The 25,547-nt window shown below is 40.5% G+C and overlaps 1 protein-coding gene across 1 annotated transcript in view; it reads right to left on the bottom strand.

Moving 5' to 3' along the window:
* LOC137375707 (protein FAM13B-like) overlaps positions 1–25,547 on the bottom strand; it is a 214,896-nt gene that overhangs the window by 173,445 nt on the left and 15,904 nt on the right. Inside the window, exons 2-4 of the mRNA XM_068043092.1 lie at positions 25,212–25,376; positions 16,789–16,956; positions 10,346–10,540 (exon numbers count right to left, since the gene is read on the bottom strand). Coding sequence (XP_067899193.1) covers positions 10,346–10,540; positions 16,789–16,921 — 328 coding nt within the window. The 5' untranslated portion in view covers positions 16,922–16,956; positions 25,212–25,376. The remainder of the gene's footprint in view (positions 1–10,345; positions 10,541–16,788; positions 16,957–25,211; positions 25,377–25,547) is intronic.

Genomic DNA, 25,547 nt, shown 5'->3' with positions numbered 1-25,547 from the left:
AAAATTCAAGTTGACCTATTGCTGTGCTCATCATTGAAAGAACCCGTTCCGAAGAAGGGTCACTGACCCGAAACGTTAACTCTGTTTCTCTTTCCACAGATGCTGCCACACCTGCTGAGTGATTCCAGCATTTCTTGTTTTTGTTTCAGATTTCCAGCATCCGCAGTATTTTGCTTTTATTGAAAGAACCGTTCCATGCCTGCTACAGCCAAAATGTTTTGAATGCCTATCAAGAACAGACTATTTTATCAAATCCGCGTGGAGACTTCGAGCGGCATTTGATTATTTTCACATTAGAATACCTCATCCATCAGCAAAGTAACCCATAAAAACTGACATATTTGTTAAGAAACAGCTAATTTTTAAAAACTTTTTTTTATAAAAAGAAACTGGTTAACCATGATTTTTGAGCATGAGAGAGAGAGAATGGAGGAAGTTAGGTTAAAATAAGCTACAAGGTCTTTAGAAATAAATTTATCTTAATAGTGTTTAAGATTTAGTTTTAATAAATAAATAGTTAACTTGTGGTTGTCTAGAGATAGCTCGTTTGGTCAGTTTTATTCCCGGGGGTTACTAGAGTGTTTAATTTGGCTGTTTTCCAGTTGGGTGGGAAAACTTTAATAATATGCTGCGGCCTGTGGAGTAATGGGACTGAATTGACAGTGCATTGCTCCCGCCTCGGTCGTAACACATTCAATGAGATCATGGCTGGTCTGTATCTCAATTCCATGTGCCTTAATACTCTTAACTCGCAAAATTCTATAGATCTCAGATTTTAAAATTAATTGAGATAACATCTACTGTTTTATGTGACACAATGCACCACACTTCTATCATCCTTTGAGTGACGTGTTTCCTAACTTCTCCTCTGAATGCCCTGACTCTGATTTTAAGATTACGTGCCCTTACCCTAGACCCCACCAGCGGGAAAAGTCTCTAACACCATCAATGCTTTTCAAAACACTAAAAACCTCAAATTATCTTTTAACCTTTTATATTCCAGAGAATACAAGCCAAGTTTATGGAATCTCTGCTCATAATTTAATGCTTGGAGTCCTGGTAGCATGCTGGTGAATCTGCATTGCACTGCTTCCAAGGCCAAAATACAAGGTGCAGTGTCCAGAATTGTACATAGAACTCCAGATGTGGTCTAAACATGGATTTGCACAGCTAGAACAAAATTTCCTCCCCTTGATATTGTAGCCCTCAAGATATAAAGGCTAGCATTCCATTTGTCTTCGATTATTTCTAGTATCTAACCATTGCATTTGAATGATCTGTATACATGACCCCTAAATATCTTCAGACCTCCTCTGATCATTGCCACCATTAAAAAAATTTTTTTTTAATATTTGGGTCCATCGCTTTTTGGGTCCAAAATTGATAAATGTTAATTACTGCCAATCATCCTTTCTGGCACTGAAAATTAACTATTACAAGTGTGGAGTCATTATTTCAAGGTATTAATTATTGGATTTTTAAAAATGTAAAATTTATATTTTTACTTTGATCTTTTTTTCTTCTATCCAATCTTTCATCCCCTCTTTTTCTTTCTATACCTGATTTGAAATAGAATTCTCCCTCTTTAATTTACACTTCATCAGTTACTGCACTATTTATTTCAATCCTTCAAAGTGATTGGTTAAGGAGACGCAAAGTTTCTTGCCCTGTTCACTAAGTTCCCAGATGCTATTTTTCTCAGCACGGTTAACAGCTCACACTTTCAGCAAAAAAATTTAAAACCTAAGTGTGCAAGGGTAAGTCTAATTAATGGCAGGAGCTGTCAGAGCTACAGCAAATCATGGCCCATGATCACAAATTGTCCTAGAATCTCCAATATCATTTGGTCAGTCAACCATATTAGAGGAAAGTGGGAATATTAAACAGTAAATAATTTTAATCAACTCAAATTTTCAATCCCTGTGACATCAAGCTTTTCTGGGATTTGAAATCCCACTTTTTTGAAAGGGGAGGTAAGAGAGAGAAAATAGCAGATATGAAAGAGTTCCACTCATCTAAAAGTGAGTGAATTTTTTTAAAGGAATGCTGAGGAAAGGTATATTTTCTTCATATTAAAGACAGAATCTTTCCCCTTTGCCAACTCATTAACCTCTATGGATATTTTCAGGTAATGCACAATTGTCTAGACCACATTGTTTTTAGCCAAGTTGATCCATAATGACGTGTTATCACCAGCCAGAAGGCATGCTATTGTGTCCATCTGCAAAATGTCTATAAAATAATGCAAGTGGCTAACAGTAGCACAACAAAATACTGAAGGAATATTTCAGAAAGACTGCCTGGTTTAGGGCAGAGACAAGATCCCTCCGTCAATTAATGATTTGCTCTTGTACCACGAGCTATTTTGCAGAAAAGGTTTGCAAACTAAAATATCATGCTATGGTTCAGTCAATACTAATTGAGATGGGAATTGCACATCTATTCTGATCTGAACGCAGTGTCATTAGATAGTGGTAATTACTAAAGCAGCAAAAATATTGTTGGTGCCTACAGAGCTTCTAAATAGTCAAGAAAGGCTTAATCCCAAGATTTAGCAATTCTGTGACAAACACTGGAAGAGGCATGCAAGCTCCCAAAGGATTTTTGACACCATATCCACAGCTATGGACCAGACTGGAACTTTGTTAGGCAGATACTCCTTTCCTGAAACCCCAAAGGACCTTTTCTACAAAGCACCAGATTCTTTTTCTGACCGTCAGTTTTATACGTCTAAAGTGATCACGAGTGGGTATCTATTTCTTAAATGATGTGTCCCCTGGTACTTTCCCCCATGGATGACAAAAATTCCTATTTCTACATGGTTAAGCAAATAAAAATGTTTAGAATTTGTAGTTATACAAAACAATAAAGTGACATAGAAACAAATTTTAATCTACAGCAACCTTTATTCACTCCCTTGGATGGCCTCAATATGTTAGAAGTTTACTGCAATCTTGTCTTCAGTTTGAGCATAGCGCTTCTCTAAATCACAGCATCACTCAAAGTACAAGATCTTCATATGGGAAATCGAAGTGAAATTGATGCAACAGGGTTGTTCTCAAGTTGGGACAAACACTCTATATCCATGACAAATCAGTTTGTTTCCTACTGCAGAAATGTTCAACTTGACAATTGTAAAAATTCAGTTAAAATAAAAATGCTGCAGTTCAAGCACTGTCACCCCATCCGCACTGATGCTCTCCTTGCTTATAACCTATTCTTCTTGAATTAGAGAAATGTACAAGACCACGAGCGTTTTTAATACCAGAGGCTTTCAAAAGTTTATACAGTAATGAGTAAGCAATAAAATTACCCTAAGAGAGCTGTATTAAGTGCATGTGCAGGCTAGCAGGAATTACAGCTTCTGGAAGTTCCTGTAGGAACAGTCGAATGACAATCACAGCTGAAGATACATTTGCTTCTTTAACCAAGTCCACCTTTTCGCCACCATCATACTTCTGTTGAAGTCATTCCACCACCTGTGTTTCCATTTACTTTGAAAAGTCCTTCTGTTTCAGGCAACCCAATTATTTTTTTTTTTTTAAGTTTTATGAAATTGCAATCACAGTGCAGCTAAAGAAATCAATTTTGCCAAACAGAAAGTTGACTTCAAAGCAAATTACATCTTATTTTGGTATGGATTATAGAGGGCTTTAGATAAGAAAAAAGTTAAGTTGCTCTTTTTGACACAGTAGCTTAAAACTGTAATTTCATACTAGTTTTATAAAATTACAGCTAAAGGTCTTGCGGCCAAAAGTCCAATTTCATAAATTGATTTAAACTTAGATGGGAAATAAATCATTAATTTCAATATTAGTGCTATAAAATGATTGAAATCAAACAGGAATCTTAAACGCAGGTTTTCGAAGGAATTCCATAATTGCTTTATCTTTTGCAGAAACTTAATTGCACACCACATTCCATTTTTTTTTGGGAGCACTTATCATGATTGATAAAATGCATTTGAAAATGAGATCCTCCAACACAAACTGTTCTGATCAATCACCTCAAGTTCCAAATTAAAGACAGGGTTATTTTGTATTATGACTGCATAAAAATCCATAACAATTGCTCAATTATATTTTGTTTTGTGATTCTTTCCATGCCCCAACCCTTTAAGTGATGATCCTGAAATTAAAAATAAATTGTGGAGATGCAGTTTAAGCAAGTTCCTCTTAAAAGAAAACTGGAATTATAAATAGTAAATATACTGGACAATACTATAAATTAGAACTACATCAGCACAATCATAATTAAAGGAATCTCTCTGTACATTTACTGGTGTCTCAATTTTTCTGTGATCTAAATGAGAAGTTTTATGGGGCATCCTGACTATAAACATTGCACACAATTCAGCCAGACTAAAATTTTACTTCAGGGTGTCTCCACAAATCATGATAAACTTATATAAAACCAGTTTGGCCCCATATGGAGTAGTGTCCAATTCTGGGCACCACACTTTTAGGAAGGACAAGCTGACTTTAGAGAGGGTACAGACAAGATTTACTGAAATGGTTCCAGGGATAATGAATTACAGTTACGTGGAGAAGCTGGGGTTTACTCCTCAGAGCAGAGAAGGCTAAGATGCAATTTGATAGAGGTGTTCAAAAGCAAGGGTTTAGATAAACTAAAAACTGTTTTCAATGGCTTAAGGGCTGGGCTGGTAACCAGGGGACACAGGTTTAAGGTGACTGGCAGAACAACCAGGAGAAAAATGAGGAAAAACTTTTTCTAACATAACAAGTGGTTAGGATTTGGAATGAACTGTCTGATAGGTTGTTATAAACTGATTCAACAACAGCTTTCAAAAGGGAATTGGAAAAATATTTGAAGGAGAAAAAATTGCAGGGATATGGGGAAACAGAGCCAGGAAGTGGAACTAACTGCATTATTCTTCGAAAGAGCCGGCACAAACTCAGTGGGCGAAGTGGCCTTCTTCTCTGCTGTACTATTCTACTGCACCATCTCCATTCCACTACAGATGAGGGAACTCGGCACAAAATGGCTCTTCCAACCTTTTCAGTTGGCTCAGGTGGTGTGGCACTGGACCACCCAGAACAGGTTTGATCACAGGTGTGCTCAAACTACAGCTGAGCTCAGAGCCCAAAGGTAAATAAGACAAAAGGGAGAGAGAATACCTATCTCCAATTGCTATTCAGTTTTCCCAAAGTCTGAATATTCAAATACAGCTTGTCTGCAAAGTCACCTGTGACTAGCCGAACAATTACTATCTAGAAGTTCAAGAAAGCATGGACACTTGGCTAAGATAATGGAGATTTGCTAGCACCAAGTAAACCATGTCCCAGCATCAGTCACCATTTAAGGAAGATGCATGAAATACAAAAAAGCTCTCTCTATCCAGCAATTTTTAAGTGTGAAAGATAGGAACCCAGGTCAACTGAGACACACCAGTAATTGTAAATACATTCCTCCTTAATGTCGATGATTAGGTGGCCAGAGAAAGAAAGAAAGTGTTTCCTTTTACTTTGCCCAATTAGATTTGATAATGTTTTGGTTTTAACCATGGATTTCCTCTTTCAAGAAATCAGCTTAATTAAAAACATGCCATAAAAAGTGATAACTGGTTTAACAGACTTTGTTCGCATCACTTGGGTCCCATGTGATGGGATTTGTACAAGTGCCACAGTCACAAATGGGCTTGACAAGGGAGTTATGAATTAAATACCAATACCTCATGGAAGGCAACATCTTTATTTTTTTTAATTCACTCACAAAGATGTGGGCATCGCTGGCTAGGACAGCATTTATTGCCCATCCCTAATTGCTCGAGGTGGTGGTGGTGAGCTGCCTTCTTGAACCGCTGCAGTCCATGTGGGTTAGGTACACCCACAGTGCTGTTCGGAAGGGAGTTCCAGGATTTTGACCCAGCGACAGTGAAGCAACGGCGATATAGTTCCAAGTCAGGAAGGTTGGGAGGGGAACTTGCAGGTGGTGGTGTTCCTATGCATTTGCTGCCCTTGTCCTTCTAGTTGGTTGAGGTTGCGGGTTTGGAAGGTGCTATCTAAGGAGCCTTGGTGCGTTGCTGCAGTGCATCTTACAGCTAGTACACTGCTGCCACTGTGCGTCGGTGGCAGAGGGAGTGAATGTTTGTGGATGGGTGCCAAACAAGCCAGCTGCTTTGTCCTGGATGGTGTCGAGCTTCTTGAGTGTTGTTAGAGCTGCACCCATCCAGGAAAGTGGAGAGTATTCCATCAGACTCCTGACTTGTGCCTTGTAGATGGTGGGCAGGCTATGGGGAATCAGGTGGTGAGTTACTTGCCGCATGATTCTTGCCTCTGACCTGCTCTTGTAGCCACACTATTTATATGGTTACTCCAGTTCAGTTTCTGGGCAATGGTAACCCCCAGGATGCTGATAGTGGGGTTTTCTCCGGATGCTCCGGTTTCCTCCCACAAGCCAAAAGACTTGCAGGTTGGCAGGTAAATTGGCCATTATAAATTGTCCCTAGTATAGGTAGGTGGTAGGGAAATATAGGGTCAAGTGGGGATGTGGTAGGAATATCACATTAGGGATTAGTGTAGGATTAGTATAAATGGGTGGTTGATGGTCGGCACAGACTCGGTGGGCTGAAGGGCCTGTTTCAGTGCTGTATCACTAAACTAAACTAAATAATGCCTTTGAATGTTAAGGGGAGAAGGTTAGACTCTCTCTTGTTGGAGATGGTCATTGTGTGGCGCGAATGTTAATTGCCACTCATCAGCTGAAGCCTGGATGCTGTCCCGGTCTTGCTGCATGTCAAGGACTGCTTCAGTATCTGAGGAGTCATGAATGGTGCTGAACATTGTGCAGTGAACATCCACACACTGACCTAACGATTCAAGGTCACTGATTAAGCAGCTGAAGATGGTTAGGCCTAGGACACTATCCTGATGAACTCCTGCAGTGATGTCCTGGAGCTCAGATGATTGACCTCAAACAACCACAACCATCCTGCTTTGCGTTAGGCATAACTCCTACCAGTGAAGAGTTTTCCCCCTGATTCCCATTGACTTCAGTTTTGCTAGGGCTCCTTGATGCCATCCTCGGTCAAATGCTGCCTTGATGTCAAGGGCAGTCACTCTCACCTGACCTCGAGTTCAGCTTATTTGTCCATGTTTGAACCATGGCTGTAATGCAGTCAGGAGCAGAGTGGCCCTGACGGAACCAAACTGAGTGTCACTCAGCAGGTTATTGTTAAGCAAGTGCTGCTTGACAGCGCTGTCGACACGCCTTCCATCACTTTACTGAGGATTGAGAGTAGACTGAGGAGGCGGTAATTGGCCGGGTTGGAATGGTCCTGCTTTTTGTGTACAAGGCATACCTGGGTAATCTTCCACATTGCCAGGTAGATGCTAGCATTGTAGCTGTACTGGAACAGCTTAGCTAGAGGTGCAGCAAGTTCTGGAGCACAGGTCTTCAGTACTATTGCCGGAATATTGTGAGAGGCTATAGCCTTTGCGGTATCCAGTGCCTTCAGTCGTTTCTTGATATCACGTGGAGTGAATCGAATTGGCTGAAGACTGGCATCTGTGATGCTGGGGACTTCAGGAGGAGGCCGAGATGGATCATCAACTCAGCACTTCTGGCTGAAGATTGTTGCAAATGCTTCTGCCTTTTCTTTTGCACTGATGTGCTGGGCTCCACCATCATTGAGGATGGGGATATTTGTGGAGCCACCTCTTCCAGTTGGTTGTTTAATTGGCCACCACCATTCACAACTGGATGTGACAGGACTGCAGAGCCTAGATCTGATCTTTTGGTTATGGGATCGCTTAGCTCTACCTATCGCATGCTGCTTACATAATTTGGCACGCAAGTAGTCCTGGGTTGTTGCTTCATCCGGTTGACACCTCATTGAGGTATGCCAGGTGCTGCTCCTGGCATGCCCACCTGCACTCTCCATTGAACCAGGGTTGGTCTCCTGGCTTAAAGGTAATGTTAGAGTGGGGGATATGCCGGGCCATGAGGTTACAGATCGTGGTTGAGTACAACTCTGCTACTGCTGATGGACTACAGCGCCTCATGGATGCCCAGTTTTGCACTGCTGGATCGGTTCGAAATCTATCCCATTTAGCATGGTGGTAGTGCCACACAACACGATGGTGGGTATCCTCAATGTGAAGGCGGGACTTGGTCTCCACAAGGACTGTGCGGTTGTCACTCCTACCATGCACAGATGCATCCGCGGCAGGATGAATGGCGAGTACGAGGTCAAGTATGTTTTTCCCTCACCATCTGCCACAGACCCAGTCTAGCAGCTATGTCCTTTAGGACTCAGCCAGCTTGGTCAGTAGTGGTGCTACTGAGCCACTCTTGGTGAAGGACACTGTAGTTCGCCACCCAGAGTACATTCTGCACCCTTGCCACCCTCAGTGCTTCCACCACGTGCTGTTCAACATGGAGGAGTACTGACTCATCAGCTGAGGGAGGGCAGTAGGTGGTAATCAGCAGGAGGTTTCCTAGCCCATGTTTGACCTGATGCCATGAAACTTCATGGGGTCCGGAGTCAATGTTGAGGACTCCCAGGGCAACTCCCTCCCGATTGTATACCACTGTGCCACCACCTCTGCTGGGTCTGTCCTGCCAGTGGGACAAGACATACCCAATAATGGTGATGGCAGTGTCTGGGACATTGCCTGTAAGGTACAATTCCTTGAGCATGACTATGTCTGGCTGTTGCTTGACTAGTCTGTGGGACAGCTCTCCCAACTTTGGCACAAGCCCCCAGATGTTAGTAAGGAGGACTTTGCAGGGTCAACAGGGCTAGGTTTGCTGTTGTCGCTTCCGGTGCCTCGGTCGATGCCGGGTGGTCCGTCTGGTTTCATTCATTATTGACGTCGTAGCGGTTCAATACAATGGAGCTGCTTGCTCGGCCATTTCAGAGGGTATTTAAGAGCACATTGCTGAGGGTCTGGAGTCACATGCAGGCCAGACCAGGTAAGGACAGCAGATTTCCTTCCCTAAAGGACATTAGTCAACCAGATGGGTTTTCACAACAATGGTTTCATGGTTAGTATAAATGGGTGGTTGTTGGTCGGCACAGACTCGGTGGGCCGATGGGCCTGTTTCAGTGCTGTATCTCTAAATAAATAAATAAACTGAATTCAAATTCCACCTTCTGCTGTGGTGGAACCCATGTACCCAAAGAGATACCCTGGGTCTCTGGGTTATTAGTCCAGTGACAATACCACTAAGCCACCCCATGAACTCAGAATCTCATCATTATACGATATACCATTTATAACTGAGTAGGAAAAGTGTCAAAGGTTCATTGCATTTCCAATTGTAAAACCACCTAGAGCTAAAGCATTTGTAACGGTGCAACAGCCTGTACTCCAACAATGCAATCTTAAGTACATGTTTGCTGCAGCACACTATCAGTTCTTCATAGCCCTGAGATGTCCAATGGGAATCGCACTAAACAGAAGGTCACTCATTCATTTGTATTATGCATATGCTTGCTATTAAACCAAAAGTTATTACAACACTTCCCTTAGGCAGTTTAATATTAAAAAGTTGCCTATTTAGCAACTTGATCACTTATGAAGAAAATGGTAGCTACTACTCAAAATATGCATACTGTACATCTGAAGTTACAATGCAAGTTTAATGTGCAAAATGCTACATTATAAACTAAATTGCAGTACTTTACAACATCAAATCTTTGCAATAAAGAAAAGATTTTCATAGCATTAACATGAAAAGTGATCTGATCATTTTCCTAAATTATTGACCCGAATTCACCAGCTTGTTTTTAAATCTCACCAAGTTAAGCTAAATGCATTTGTTTGACATGCACCTCATTCAAATGCCAGATATACAAGTTTACAATTCTAAATAGAATTATAGATTTCAATAGTGTAAGGCCATGTATGTCACAGAAATATGTAAAACACAAACAAAAACACAACTTCTATGGCAATTTAAGAGTTTTTCTTTTTAGGTACTACTGCTTTAATCAAATTAAACTGACTTGAATTTGTCTGTTTAAAATCAAGGTGTCTACTTCAATCAAATTAAAACGTAATTGTTGAAAAGGACAAAATTCCAACTTTAATTTCCTGCCACATTCAATGTTCTAAATGTAATGAAAAAAAATGATAACCAATAAAAATAGATAAAACAAGTTTCCCAATAGGCTGCAAATTTACCTCTTCAGTTTCAAACATCGTACAAAAGACTTAATGCTGGAAGATAGTCAAATTCATCAAATTGAGAATATTTCCAAAACTTATTTGTTCATTTCACTGTAACGAAACCATCTAAAGTTACGAGGCCAAAAAATAAAATGGAAAAAAGGTTTCCTGGTAGAGTTTTAAATATATATAAATAAAACTTCACCTACCATATGCCTCCAGATACTCCACAATATGCTTCACTATAAATGGAGCTCCATCCCCTGGATCACGACCTTGTTGCTGTAGCTCATTAAGAGGAACTCCAAAAATTTTGTTAGTAGTTAAAGAGTTGCTGTTACTCGATGAAGGAGAGAAGCTCTTCCTCATATCTTCCCTCAGCCAAAAAGCAAAGCCGTTTTTGTCTATACAAAAAATAATAAGTGTATCAGCACACAGTTTTTCCTTTATTCTGATTTCAGCCTACAACAGTTTAACATAATACAAGAAATAGGAGGAGTAGGCCATTCGACCCCTCAAGCCTGCCCCGCCATTCAATAAGATCATGGCTGATCTGCCCCACACCTCAACTCCTCTTTCATGCCAGATTCTTATAGCCCTCAACTCCCCAATATTTCAAAAATCTATCTACCTCCTCTTTAAATACTTTGTGATCTATCCTCCACAACTCTCTGGGGTAGAGAATTCCAGACATTCACTACCCTCTGAGAAGAAAAAATTTCTTCGCATCTCAGTTTTAAATGAGTGTCCCCTTATTCTGTAACTATGTCCCCTAGTTTGAAATTCCCCCACTAGTGAAAACATCTCCTCAACATCTACCCTGTCAAACCCCCTCAGAATCTTGTACTTTTCAATAAGATCACCCTCATTCTTCTAAACTGTGATGAATAAATGCCTAACCTGTTTAGCCATTCTTGATAAGTCAACCCCTTCAATCCAGGAATCAGTCTAATGAATCTCTTTTGAACTGCCTCCAATGCCAGTATATCCTTCCTTAAATACGGGGACCAAAAATGTACACAGTACTCCAGGTGCGGCCTCACCAACACCCTATACAGTTGTAACAAGACTTCACTATTTTAAACTCCAACCCCCTAGCAATAAAAGCCAAAATTCCATTTGCCTTCTTAATTACTTGCTGCACCTGCATGCTAACTTGTGTTTCATGCACAAGAACACCCAGATCCCTCTGTGCTGCAGTTTTTTGGAGTCTCTCTCCATTTAAATAGTCTGCCTTTTGATTCTTCCTACCAAAGTGCATAACCTCACACTTTCCTTCATTAAACTCCATCTGCCAAGTTTTTGCCCACTCACTCAACCTATTTATATCCCCTTGCAGATTCCTTATGTCCTCATCACAACATGCCCTCCCACCTATTTTTGTATGGTCAGCAAATTTGACATATTACACGCTGCCCCCTCCAAGTCATTAACATAGATAGTAAATAATTGAGGCCCTAGGACTGATCCCTGTGGCACTCCACTAGTTACGTCTTTCCAACCTGAAAAAGACCGATTAATCCCGACTCTCTGCCTTCTGTGAGTTAACCAATCCTCAATCCGTGCTAATACATTACCCCAAGACCGTAAGCAGCTATCTTGTGCAATAATCTTTCAAGTGTCACCTTATCGAATGCTTCTGGAAATTCAAATACACTACATCTACCGGTTCCCCTTTATCAACTCTGCTTGTTATATCCTCAAAGAATTCTAGAAAATTTGTCAAACATGATTTCCCTTTCACAAAACCACGTTGACTGTTTGATTGAGTTAAGCTTTTCTAAATGTCCTGCTATTTCTTCATTAATAATGGATTCTAGCACTTTCCCAACGACCAATGTTAGGTTGAATGGCCTATAGCTTCCTGTTTTTTGTCTCCCTCCCTTCTTGAACAGGGGCGTCACATTAAGCATCCAAATCCAGTGAACTTTTCTTTCTCTATTTTCTAAATTAGAAAATTCTCATGTTACAGAAATAGGAACAACCTCCAGTTCTATTTTATAATTAAGCAGAACTGCCAATGTGAAAAGGGGTATGAAAACTTTTGAAGTACTTATACAAGCCCAACTAAATTTTAAATTTTGTTAGATCTAAATTATTCCTAGAAATTAAAGATGAGAAATAAAATGGAATATAAACAGATCACATTCTAAAATCACACCAAGTAACAGCAACTCATTGACTTCAAGTGGAATCAAAATTATTCCACAAATATCTTAAAAGCAGGAGGCTTCTTTAATAGTTCAGCTGTTTACCGCCTCATTTATTGAAGGTCACGGGTTGTGTCTCAAGTTTGCTGTCATCAGCCAGAACAATAATAGGGACACAATTTGTTTTCAGTCCAGTAGGTTAGAAAGAAGGAAAACAATGTTAAGTCTATTAAGGTTTCATCTACTGATTGCTATCCACCAATTAAGTGCACATGTGTCAGGTGAAATTGATCAGGCTAGATCGCGATGTTACCCATGAATTAGTAGTTTGGTTTGCACATGAAAAATGGTCACTTGGAATTACACTGGAGACAGACTAAATCCTTATGTGCATGAGTCCACGCATTCAGGAAAGCAAGGAAAAGCATTTTTAAAATATAGGTATTGTGCCAGAGTGGTAGCAGTTTCAAATGTGGAAAATCCCCATAATGCAAGGTCTCAATCTGTGCAGGGGAAACATGAAGCAAGGTACTTTCCCTTGGAGATTTTGAGCACTAAAACATGCAAAAAGGAGGAACAAGTTGACAAGCATTACACAAATATTGAGATATCCTAGAAAAACTGATGGCCCAAACTCTGGACTGGGAAAAGCTTTGCATGAAAAAAAAAGTGGCCAACAAAAGTTGCTCAAGACCAGATCTTCCATTGCGTTGTTCAGTTAGTCTGGACTTTGAAACATAGTTGTGATATTCAACTGTTAATAGGGCTCTGTTAGGATAGGCTAAGTTGTTACAGCCCTGAATTATATGAAGAGATTTCAGATAGTACAGGCCCTCTCACTTATAGGAATAAATAGATCCTCTGTACCCAAGAGAATATCTAATTAGCACAGAAATTTGTAACAGTCGTCAATGCCGGTCTCTTTTTTGAAAGGAGCGTTCTGAATGTATTGCAAAACACAACATGGGTCTCCAATGCCATTGCTAACAGAAAGCTGGATGACATACTATTTCAGGGCAAGAGCACTGTATCACGTAATGCATGATGTCTCATTTGCAGCCAAGGTAAAATTGGATTTAAGATCACCAAAACAGATTGTGTTCAACACACATCGGGTTGAGCTCATGGAGTTGAATTGCTCTTCAGTCCAGAATCATGAATTATTTAATTTTTCTTGGTGGGGTTGATCATTTAAGTGGCTAAGGGCATTCTGTTCCTGCAGTTTCTCTTGTTTCTTTCATATTTAAGTGCGACAGATAGGAAATGCGCACGTGGACAGACTTTCTTTTTTTTTATACTATCAAATCTGCAGCAATGCTACACACAGTAAGTCAAAGAATGTGCTGCTTAACAAGGGTTGGGAATGCTAGGCCATTAAAGTTTAAATGCAAGCATAATAATAAAAGCAAAATACTGCAGATGCTGGAAATCTGAAACAGAAACAAGAAATGCTGGAATCACTCAGCAGGTCTGGCAGCATCTGTGGAAAGAGAAGCAGAGTCAACGTTTCGGGTCAGTGACCCTTCTTCGGAACTGACCCGAAAGTTTAAATGCATATCTCCAAGATAACAGTTCAATGGCTGTTGAACACTGGCATTATAAGGTCAATTAAAAGTCTATTAACTAAACACAGGGCAAATTCAAGCAGATGTCAATTAAGAGACAACAGACTTAAATTTTTCAGGATGTAGAAAACATCCATATTTATTACTCATCCCTTCGTTTCCCTGGGAAGACTGTGATGGGCTTTCCACTTGAACCACTGCAGTTCTTGTGCTAATGGTTTTAGATAATGAAGTCCAAGATTTTGGCTCCAAAATGAAGGAACAGTAGTGTATGTACAAGTCAGGATGGTGTACAGCTTGGATGTGATGGCATTCTGATGAAAGGTCATTGACCTGAAATATTAACACAGATGCTACCAGACCTAAATATGTTGGATGCGATGGTGCTGTTGTGATATTGTTTCTCATGCTCCTCAGTGGTAAAAGTTATCAGATTAGAAGATGCTGGCAAAGTGAGCTTCGCAATTGCTTCAGCATGCCCTGCAGATAATACATATTGCAACCACAGTGCACAGAGCTCAATGGCAGGCCCAGAAATCAAGTGGACTTTGAGTATCATTCAGCTTAAGTATTGTTGCCAACTGCACCCATCCAGGCAAGCAGTCAGCAAATATTTCTTCACACTCCTGACTTGAGCCTTGTAGATGGTGGGGATACTTTCAGGGGTCAAAAGGTAAGCAACTCAGAAAACCCTACCTCCTCCCTACCACAATGCTGATATGGCTGGCCCAGTTAAACTTGTCAATTGTGATCCACAGGCCGTTGGTATACAAGTCAATGATGGCGGTGCCACTGAAAATCTTGGGGAAGTAGTTATGCCTGGCCCTGCTAGAGATAGTCAATAACTGACATTTATGTGGCTAAAAATATGAGATCCTGCTATGGGTTTGTACACCAGTATTGAGACTTCTTGGAAGTTACTTTACATACGAACATCCGAATTAGGAGCAGGAGTAGACCACTCAGCCTCTCCAGCCTGCTCCACCATTCAATAAGTTGATGGCTGAACTGATCACTCCACATTCCCATTCCCACCTACCCCGATAACCTTTCACCCCCTTGCTGATCAAGAATCTATCTACCTCGGCCTTAAAAATATTCAAAGACTCTGCTTCCACCACCTTTTGAGGAAGAGAATTCCAAAGAATCAAGACCCTCAGAAAAAATTTCTCCTCATCTCTGTCTTAACTGGGCGACCCCTTACTTTTAAACAGTGATCCCTAGTTTGAGATTCTCCCACAAGGGGCGACATCCTTTCCACATGCACCCCATCAAGACCCCTCAGGATCTTACATGTTTCAATCAAGTCGCCTCTTACTTTTCTAAATTCCAGCAGATACAAGCCTAGCCTGTCCAATCCTTCCTCTTAAGACATGCCACCCATTCCAAGTATTAGTCTAGTAAACCTTCTCTGTATTGCCTTCAATGCATTTACATCCTTCCGTAAATAAGACCAGTACTGTACACAGTACTCCAAATATGGTCTCACCAATGCCCTGTATAACTGAAGCATAACCTCCCTACTTTTGTAATCAATTCCCCTCACGATAAACGATAATATTCTATCAGCTTTCCTAATTACATACTAACCATTTGCGATTCATGCACTAGGACACCCAGGTCCCTCTGCATCTCAGAGCTCTGCAATCTCTCACCATTTAGAGAATATGCTTTTTTATTCTTCCTGCCAAAGTGGACAATTTCACACTTCCCCACATTATACTCCATTTGCCAGGTCTTTGCCCATTCACTTAACCTATCTATATCCCTTTGTAGCCTCCTTATGTCCTCTTCACAAGTTACTTTCCTACCTATCTTTGTGTCATCAGCAAATTTAGCAACCATACCTTCGGTCGCTTCATCCAAGTCATTTATATAAATTATAAAAAGTTGAGGGCCCAGCACAGATCCCTGTGGCATACCACTCGTTATATCTTGCCAACCAGAAAATTACCCATTTATGCCTACTGTTTCCTGTTAGCTAACCAATCTTCTATCCACGCCAATATGTTACCCCCTACACCATGAGCTTTTATTTTCTGCAATAACCTTTGATGTGGCACCTTATCAAATGCATTCTGAAAATTTAAGTACAATACATCCACCGGTTTCCCTGGATTCACAGCACATGTAACTCCCTCAACGAACTCCTTTCTTTGTAGTGCGATATAAAGTTGTGTGCAAGACTCGTCAGACACAATGTGCATACTAGAAGTGCCATTTTTAAATTTCTCATTGACCTTCTGTGGCATTACTCATGTGAAATTAGAATATGGGGGGGGCACTGGGTTTCAACGTATTCAAGAGGGAATGTGGATACAGTTAAGAATGGGGGAGTAGTTCAGAGAGTTGAGTAATTATGGGGAGAAGAGTATTTTGGGAGTTCGTGAATACTTTGGATTGAGTGAGTAGTACTTGGAGTGGGCCATGGAGTGATGAGAATTCAGGTTGCCAGCAGAGGGAATTCAACAATGGGGGTAGGGATTGGGGGGAGGGGGGGGGGAGGGAGAAGGGTGGCGGGGGAAAGAGAAATGACAGTGTACCTTGAGAAAGTAGGTACTGGAAAATGGGAATAGCAAAATATTATGTGCTCTATATACACTTGATATAAATACAATGCAAGAACAGCTGTGATTAGTGTGCTTAGATTTTCCACAATACAAAGGCTTTGATTACCCATCACTTGTACGTAAACAAGAGAAGCTTTGAAAATTTAATTGGTTAGTCTTTATTTGGGGAAAAACTATTTCAGCAGCATATGTAGGAGTACATGTGCAAGTGCGTGTGTGTAAATGTATGTGCCACGTATGCATGTATCCTTTTGAATGAGTATAGTTGTCTGACTTAAGCGGTGTCTCTGAATTTAAAATTGAAATAGTTGATAACATTGGAAACATTAGCCAAAAAAATCTATCCTGAAGCTCACCCACAAGTTACCTGGAAAAACTTGAAGAAATTGAAACAATCTTGTGTGGAAGATGCATCCATCAAGTTTCAAGACAGCCTGACAATCACAGAAATCGTGCACTGTCTCCCAGAATCTAACAGTGATAACGGTGGGTCTAAACATCAACTTGAAGCTACGCAGTTGAGAAAGGCTGCGGTCTTTAAACAAAGGAATTAACAAAGCATCTCAAACACAGACAACTTTATAGGCAATTTCTAAACATGTTACCAAGAAATATGTTACAAGCCACTTTAAACCCATACTCTGCAAGTTGAGGTTAAAAAAATGCGCACCAATATTTTTTCCCCCCCATAAAAGAGGTTTGGCTGGTTCACCTTTTCTTTAAATACAGCAAATATCCATTTTGTTCTCATTAGCAGCATACAGGCAATTCTCTCAGTCTGACCAAAATGCTCAACAGATGAAACTAAAAGATCACAGCAATTCAGGGCACTTCCAGACCCTGATGTTACTCAACTGGATGCAATGTCGCAATCCAAGTATCCAACATTGCCCAACTGGGGAGGATGGGATTCAAACTCCAAAAATACTCAGCTCAAAGATTTACATCACCTTACCCACTTGGCCACCTTGCCATTTAAAACCAACACAACTGAACTGATTTTACTCAAATGGCCACAACAAAATATTGCAAGCATGCAATATTCGCCTTCCAGGATATACATTCTACTGATTAGCTTTCCAAATTTTTTTTTTTTTTTAAATGTCAGTTTCTTGTTCAAATTTTTTCCAAACACTTTTTAGACTCATACAGACAGTGCCACGAAAGATCAGTTTGAGAGAACATGAAAAAAAACACTAAAACTGAAACTCCTCTGGCATTGCTCACAAGTCAGATGATGCATGGTTTTGCAACAATAGAGATGTTATGGCACATAAGATACAGCATATTATCAGGACCATTTATTTACAGCGACCAAGTCACAGGATTACATAGGATATATGGCACAGAAACAGGCCATTTGACCCAACCAGTCCATGCTCCACTCAAGCCTCCTGCTATCTTTCCTCAGCTAAATCTATCAGCCTCTTCCTATCTTTCCTCATCTAACTATCAGCATAACCCTCCATTCCCTTCTCCCTCATATGCTTTTCTAGCTTCCCCTTAAATGCATCTATGCTATTCACTTCAACCACTCCCTCTGGTAGCCAGTTCCACATTCTCACCACTCTTTGGGTAAAGAAGATTCTTCTGAATTTTCTAATGGATTTCTTGGTGACTATCTTATATTGATGACCTCTAGTTATGTTCTCTCCCCCCACAAGAGGAAACAGGGTCTGTATCTACTATATCCAAACGTTTCATAATTTTCAAGACCTCCAATAGGGCACCCATCAGCCTTCTTTTATCAAGAGACGCAGCCTGTCAATCCTTTCCCAATATGTACACCCACGCAAAACTCTTAAAGGCATCACCTTTATAAATCATCTTAGGATCTGAATAGAGGGATACAGACCCCAGAAGTGCAGAAGGTTTTAGTTTAGACAGGCATCAAGATCGGCGCAGGCTTGGAGGGCCAAATGGCCTGTTCCTGTGCTGTACTGTTCTTTGTTCTCTGCACCTCTATATCCTTTCTGTAATACAGCAACCAGAACTGCACACAGTACAGCAAATGCGGTTTAACTAAGGTTAGATACAGGTTTAGCATAACCTCCCGACTTTTCAATTCTATCCCTCCAGAAATAAGGCCTAGCACTTGGTTTGCTTTTTATACGGCCTTGCTAACCTGTGGCGCAACTTTTAGTGATGGAGTACAAATATACCAAAGATCCTTTTGCTCCTCTACCCCACCTAGACTTGTACCTTCCAAGTAATGTGACCACCCTATTCTTTCTACCAAAATGTGCTACCTCTCATTTATCAGTGTTGAACTTCATTTGCCAACTATTTGCCCATTCTGCAAGTTTATTAATGTAGTCCTCCTCAGTATTGTTTATACCCCCCCACAATTTGGTGTCATCCACAAATTTAGAAAGTGTTTTTGATTCAGACATCCAGATCGTTAATGTAAATGGTCAACAGCAGTGGTTCCATCACTGAATCTTGTGGAACACCACTTCCCACCTTCAGCCACTCTGAATAACTAACCCTTTACTCCCACTCTCTGCTTTGTCATTGTCACTTGTCCCCTGATTCCACATTCTCTGACCTTATTGATTAGTCTATTATGGGGCACCTTGTTGAAGGCCTTTTGAAAATAGAGATAAATTAAAGCTAGAGATTATCATTGTCTACTCTGTTGCCTACCCCAAAAAATACAGTAAGTTTAATCAAGCAAGATTTTCTCTTTTGAAATCCAGACTGACTATTCATTATAATAGTTTTCATTTCTTGTATTCGCTCCGGAAGTAAGAATTCCATTATTTTTCCTACTACCAATATTAAGCTGACTGGTCTGTAATTCCCTGGGTAAGTTTTGTCTCCTTTCTTAAATAAAGGAATTACATTAGCTATCTGCCAGTCTTCTGGTGTTACAACTTTTTCTAACAAATTATTAACTGTGTGTAGTAATGCTTCTGCTATCTCAATCCTAGATTCTTTTAAAATATGTGGATGCAATCCATGCAGACCAGGGCTTTATCCTCAGTTTGATTAGTTTATTTAATACATCCTCTTTTAAAAAAAATTTAAATGCACCTCTCATTATTCAAATGTCAAGTCTACCTGTTCTATCTCCCTAGTAAATATCAAAGCAAAATAATTTAATATTTCTGCCATCCCTCTATCATTACCTGTGGTATTATCCTGTCTATTCCTTAATGATCATATTTCCATCAGCTTTTAAAACTTTACATGCCTGTAAAATATTTTATGGTTTCGTTTTTAGTTCCTTGATAATTTAGTTTCATAGTTTCTCTTTGCCTTCCCAATTTTTTTTTCCAACTTCTCTCCTGATCTCTTCATATTCTCTCTTATCTTGCACTGCTCTGCTGTACATGTACTTAATGTATGCCTTTCCTAACCCTCAACTGTTCCCTTATGTTTTTATTCATCCAGAGTCTCACTAGTGTTTAGCTTGTGCTTTCCTTTTAATTAAATATATTTTTCCTGCACTCTGTTGAACATAGTTTTAAAAGGTTTCCCATTGTATTTCCACATCGTTGTTTGCCAATATTGTTGCCAATTTTATTTTCCAAGTTCAATTTTCAGTCCTTCAAAATCAGCTTTTCTCCAATCTGTTAACCTGGTTTTCGTCATACTTATGTCCTTCTCCAACATCTTAAAACATACTGTATTATGGTCACTGGATCTTCCCTTTTCACTTCTCATATCTGCTCTGGTTCATTCCCCATTATTAAATCCAATAGCAAATCTTTCTTTCTTGGGCTTTTTACATATCGGGTTAGAAAAGAATCCTGCACACACTGTAGGAACTCCATTCCCTTATCCCCTTTACCTACCTCTTCTGTCCAATTAATAGTTGAAATCCCCCATGATTATCCTTTTATTTTTACTCAACTAATTTTTCTGAACATTTCTTCCTCCATCGCCTTTCCCCTATTAGGTGGCCTGTAGATTACATATATTAGGGTGATTGATCCTTTATCATCTTTTATCTCTATCCACATGGATTCTGTTTCATCTTGTGATAGCTGCGTCCCTTTTTTCTACTGCCATTATGTTACCCTAATAAGTACAGCTACCCCACCTTTCCTTTTCCCCTCTTTATCTTAATGTTATATCCTACAATGTCTAATTTCCAGTCCTGATTTTTCTGTAGCCATGTCTCAGTAATCCCTACTATATCTGGTTCCTCTCAATGCACGATTGCCTCCAGCTCCCCTGTTTTATTACAGATTTCCTTTCACTATGTTTAACCAACTTTTTTGACTCCTGTTGTATAACTACTTATTCCCTTACCATCAATGTCTTCCCTTACTCTATTCTTTCCTGTGCGGTCCTTCCCCGTTTTGTTTATATTTAAACTACTTGCATTTCTTGAGGACATTTCCCATCTTACTAGTTTAAACCCTTTGCCACTTCCCTATTTACCCTTTCCGCCAGGGCACAGCTCCTTCCTGTCCCCATACTGGTGTTCGTGTCCCATGAAAAGGAATCCCTCTTCTCCACACCAGCCCTTTAGCCATGTGTTAAGTCTCCTGATCTGATTGTTCCCATGACAATGTGCACGTGGTTTGGGCAATAATCCAGAGATTACTCGAGGTCCTGCTTTTAATTTGAGCCCAACTCCTGATACTCTTTCAGCAGGGCCTCCATCCTGTTCCCACCCACGTTGTTTGTTCCAACATGGACCATGACAACTGGATTTACCCCCCCTCCCTTTCCAAGTTCCTCTCCAGCTGCCGTGAGATATCCCTTACTCTGGCACTGAGTAGGCAACCTACCCTTCAGGATTCTCGTTCTTGGCTGCAAAGTGCATTTTTATATAATATTCTGGAATCTTCGGATGTTTCAGAAGTTAAATTTCTAAATCGGTTTCATTTTTCAATTAGAACTGTAAATTAATGGCTATTGTTACATATTTCTTACCCAAATATTTGGTCATTTCAAACCCAGGTTACACAAGACTGTAGGCAGAGTGAACAGATAGGAGGTAGGTACTCAGTGCTTCACCACATTAGGAAGCGCCTGAGCTTCGATAGCCGCTAAGTTTTCTCTCAGATTCTGGCCCCTCTCCTTCAAATCTGCTGTCATTACCCCCTCCTCAAAAAAAAAACGCTTGATCCCTCCATCCTTGTAAATTACCATCCCATCTCTCGCCTTCCTTACCTCTCCAAAATCCTTGAACATGTTGTTAACTCCCAAATTCATGCCCATTTTTCCCAGAACTCCATGTCTGAATTCCTCCAATCAGGTTTCCGCCCCTGCCACAGTACCGAAACAGCACTCCGTCACAAATGACATCCTAGGTGACTGTGACAAAGGTAAACTATCTCTCCTCGTCTTTCTCTATGTGTCTGCAGGCTTTGACACAGTTGATCACACCCTCCTCCTACAACACCTTTCTATCTTCATCCAGCTGAACTCGCCTGGCTACATTTTTACCTAATCGTAGACAGAGAATGGCTTCTCTTCCCGCTCCCGCAGTTACCTCTGGTGTCCCTCAAGGATCTATCCTTGGCTCCCTTCCAGTTCTGATCTACATGCTGGCCCGCAACATCATCCGAAAACCATGTCAGTTTCTACACGCATGCCAACGACACCCAGCTCGACCTCACACCAGCTCTCTCAACGCCTCCACTGTCTCTAAATTGTGGAACTGCTTATCTGGCATCTTGTACTGGATAAGCAGAAATTTCCTCAACTGAATATTGGGAAGACCGAAGCCACTATCTTTGGTCCCAATACAAACTCCGCTCCCTAGTTACCAACTCCATCCCTCTTCTTGGCAACTGTCTGAGGCTGAACCAGACTGTTCACAACCTCTGCAATATTTGACCCCTAGATGAGCTTCCGACCACATACCCGCGCCATCACTAAGACCACCTATTTCCACCTTCGTAATATCACCTGTCTCTGCCCCTGCCTCAGCTCATCTGCTGCTGAAACCCTCACCCATGCCTTTTACCCCAAAACTTAACTATTCCAATGCACTCCCAACCAGCCTCCGTAAATTTGAGGTCATCCAAAACTCTGTTGCCCATGCCCTAACGGGCACTAAATTCCATTCACCCTTGTGCTCGCTAACATACACTGGCTCCTGGTGAAGCAACACCTCAGTTTTAAAATTCTCATCCTGGTTTTCAAATCCCTCTATGGCATCAACCCTCCCCATCTCTTTACTCTCCTCCAGCTCCACATCCCTCCAAAATATCTGCACTCTAATTCTGGCCTCTTGAACTTCCCAGATTACAATTGCTCCACCATAGTTGATTGTGCCTTCAGCTGCCTAGGCCCCAAGCTCTGAAATTCCCTTCCTAAACCTCTCTGCCTCTCGACCTCAATTTGTTCCTTGAAAGCAAATCTTACAACCTACCTCTTTAACTAAGTTTTAGTCTGCCCCAATATCTCATGCGTCTCAATGTTGTATTTTGTTTTACAATGCCCCGTGAAGCATTGTGGGATCTTTTATTACATTAAAGGTACTGTTATAAATAAAAGTTTTGTTGTTTTCGCACTAGTTCATATTCATCACCGGGGAAGTGTCTGAGGAGGGGGAAATCTCACATTTAAGGCGCGTTTTTTTTTTATGATTTTGTTCATTGGAAGTGACAATGATTTTTGAAGTATTTATTGATTCCTGTTTTTCACCAATGTTCTGATTTTTTTCAACATTTTACTGCTCATTTTTTCCCCAGGTTTTGCTGCTAACTTCTCCCCAACAGTTACTGATCCATTTTCTTCAAAGAATGATATGGAATTGGGCTATCACATATTATTTCACAAGAAAAACACACTGGAAAAAAAATCCCATCACAGCAACACCTATAGGTACAGAAAGTACCAGAGAACAAATTACATAAGAGTTTTCAGCGCACTTTAAAATTAAACTGGAAGTTAAGTCACAACATTTAAGTAATAATAGCTGATCTCCATAACACTGCATATTGGGAGTCAAGAACACGAGAAGTCTTGAGGTGAAGCAGGGCAGCAGGCAATTGTACCAGGGCACACACAAAATATGACTAAAATGTGAAATGAAATATATTTTCATTATAAATTGCCATGTCCATATTTCTAATGGATACCACCTCTATGTAGTCACAATGTAACTACATCCTCCTGTCAATGTTAATACTGAAGTGTCTCCATTGGCAGGGCAGCGTAAATACAGAACATGTTTGCACAGGCAGTTACCATTATAACTATGAATAAAGTTGATAGGGAGTATGCACAGACAAGTTTTAATTAACCAATTTCCTGTGGCTTTGTGCATGGTAAGTCACTGTCCTTTTTCACATGTCCCTAATGTCTTAAGTGCTGCTGTTTCTGTCTCCTGTTCTACTTTTGTCCCTTTCTCTTTGTTGGTTCTTTCCCCTCATCTCTTTGCTTCTGTCTTTTTGTTCTTCCTTTTTGGATTACAAGCAGTGGTGGCATGGTATACAAAGAACAAAGAAAATTACAGCACAGGAACAGGCCCTTCGGCCCTCCAAGCCTGCGCCGATCCAAATCCTCTATCTAAACCTGTCGCCTATTTTCTAAGGGTCTGTATCTCTTTGCTTCCTGCCCATTCATGTATCTGTCTAGATACATCTTAAAAGGCGCTATCGTGCCCGCGTCTACCACCTCCGCTGGCAACGCGTTCCAGGCACCCACCACCCTCTGCGTAAAGAACTTTCCACGCATATCCCCCCTAAACTTTTCCCCTTTCACTTTGAACTCGTGACCCCTAGTAATTGAATCCCCCACTCTGTGAAAAAGCTTCTTGCTATCCACCCTGTCTATACCTCTCATGATTTTGTACACCTCAATCAGGTCCCCCCTCAACCTCCGTCTTTCTAATGAAAATAATCCTAATCTACTCAATATGATCTAATAAAGGAAAAAGCCACCAATGGCTTCATACTACAACTGGACAAAACATGGTCCTGAACAGCTAGCTAGCTTTGCTCCTCTCATAACGAGAGGCTGAGTAAATTGAGTCTATATTCTCTGGAGTTTAGAAGAATGAGAGATGATCTCATTTGATACCTACAAGAGTCTGAAGGGGCTTGACAAGAGTAGACACAGAGGTTGGCGAATCTAGAATATGGGGGTGCAATCTCAGGATAAGGGGCCAATTATTTAGGACTGAGAGGAGAAATTTCTTCACTCAAAGGCCGTGAATCTTTGGAATTCTCTCCAGAGGGTTGTGCATGCTCCATCATTGTATATATTGAAGGCTGAGATAGCAGATTTTTGCTCTCTCGGGAAATCGAGGGTTATGGGGAGCAGGCAGGAAAGTAGAGTTGAAGCTGAGGATCAGCCATAACTGTATTGAATGGCGGAGCAGGCTCAAGGGGCCGTATGGTCTACTTCTGCTTGTAATTCTTATGTTATGCTCGTCCCATTATGAGATTTATGAGAACCTTGTGGCCAGATTGCATAATTGCAGGGCAAAATAATCTCACTATAATAGCAACTATTGTGCATCACACTGTGCTTTATTGTTGAAAAGGCCTTGCACAACATCTACAGGTACTTAGGTTTTCAATTAAATGTGTGCACTATGTATTGCATTCAATTATATATATGTCCAAAAAATGTGATTTTGCAATGAGACATTCAAATAGTTACTTTGTAATTATTAGTTTTTAAACTTAAGTGAAATATTAATATTTTGCAACGGAATGGAAATATTTGTGAAAGCACGGAAAGGTTCAAGGATTTGGATCAACTGGTAAGTTAAAAATTAGAAACAACTGGTATGGCTTGTGTCTGTAAACCCTTAAGCAAGCAGTCAACTGATCAAAGAATGAAGATAACATTGCTCTAACTCTAGAAACCTACCTCTGAGCACAGACACCCACTTAAAAAATAACTTATACACCAATCACCCTTAGTGAATAAGCATTTTGTAGCCAGCTATGGTTGCTTGAGATTGTGGCAGAAGATCAGCCTGTAGTTCCTCATTGAAGAAACACAGAATTTGTCCAATCTTTCTTGGCAATTAACCTAGGAGGAAAAAAAAATGTTTTTAATATACAGTCCAAAATAAGTTGATGACAACAAAAAAAAATGAAATTTAAACTATTCAAGGGAGTTTAGCCCTTCTCTCTCATTTCCCCATACCCAGCCAAGTTCAAAGGGCAGACCAGCCACGAAGCATCAAGGCCTTTACTAATG

The sequence above is a fragment of the Heterodontus francisci genome, chromosome 12 (genome assembly GCF_036365525.1).
Source record: "Heterodontus francisci isolate sHetFra1 chromosome 12, sHetFra1.hap1, whole genome shotgun sequence".
NCBI classification, from domain to species: domain Eukaryota; kingdom Metazoa; phylum Chordata; class Chondrichthyes; order Heterodontiformes; family Heterodontidae; genus Heterodontus; species Heterodontus francisci.
This window is presented reverse-complemented; position numbering and strand designations above follow the sequence as displayed.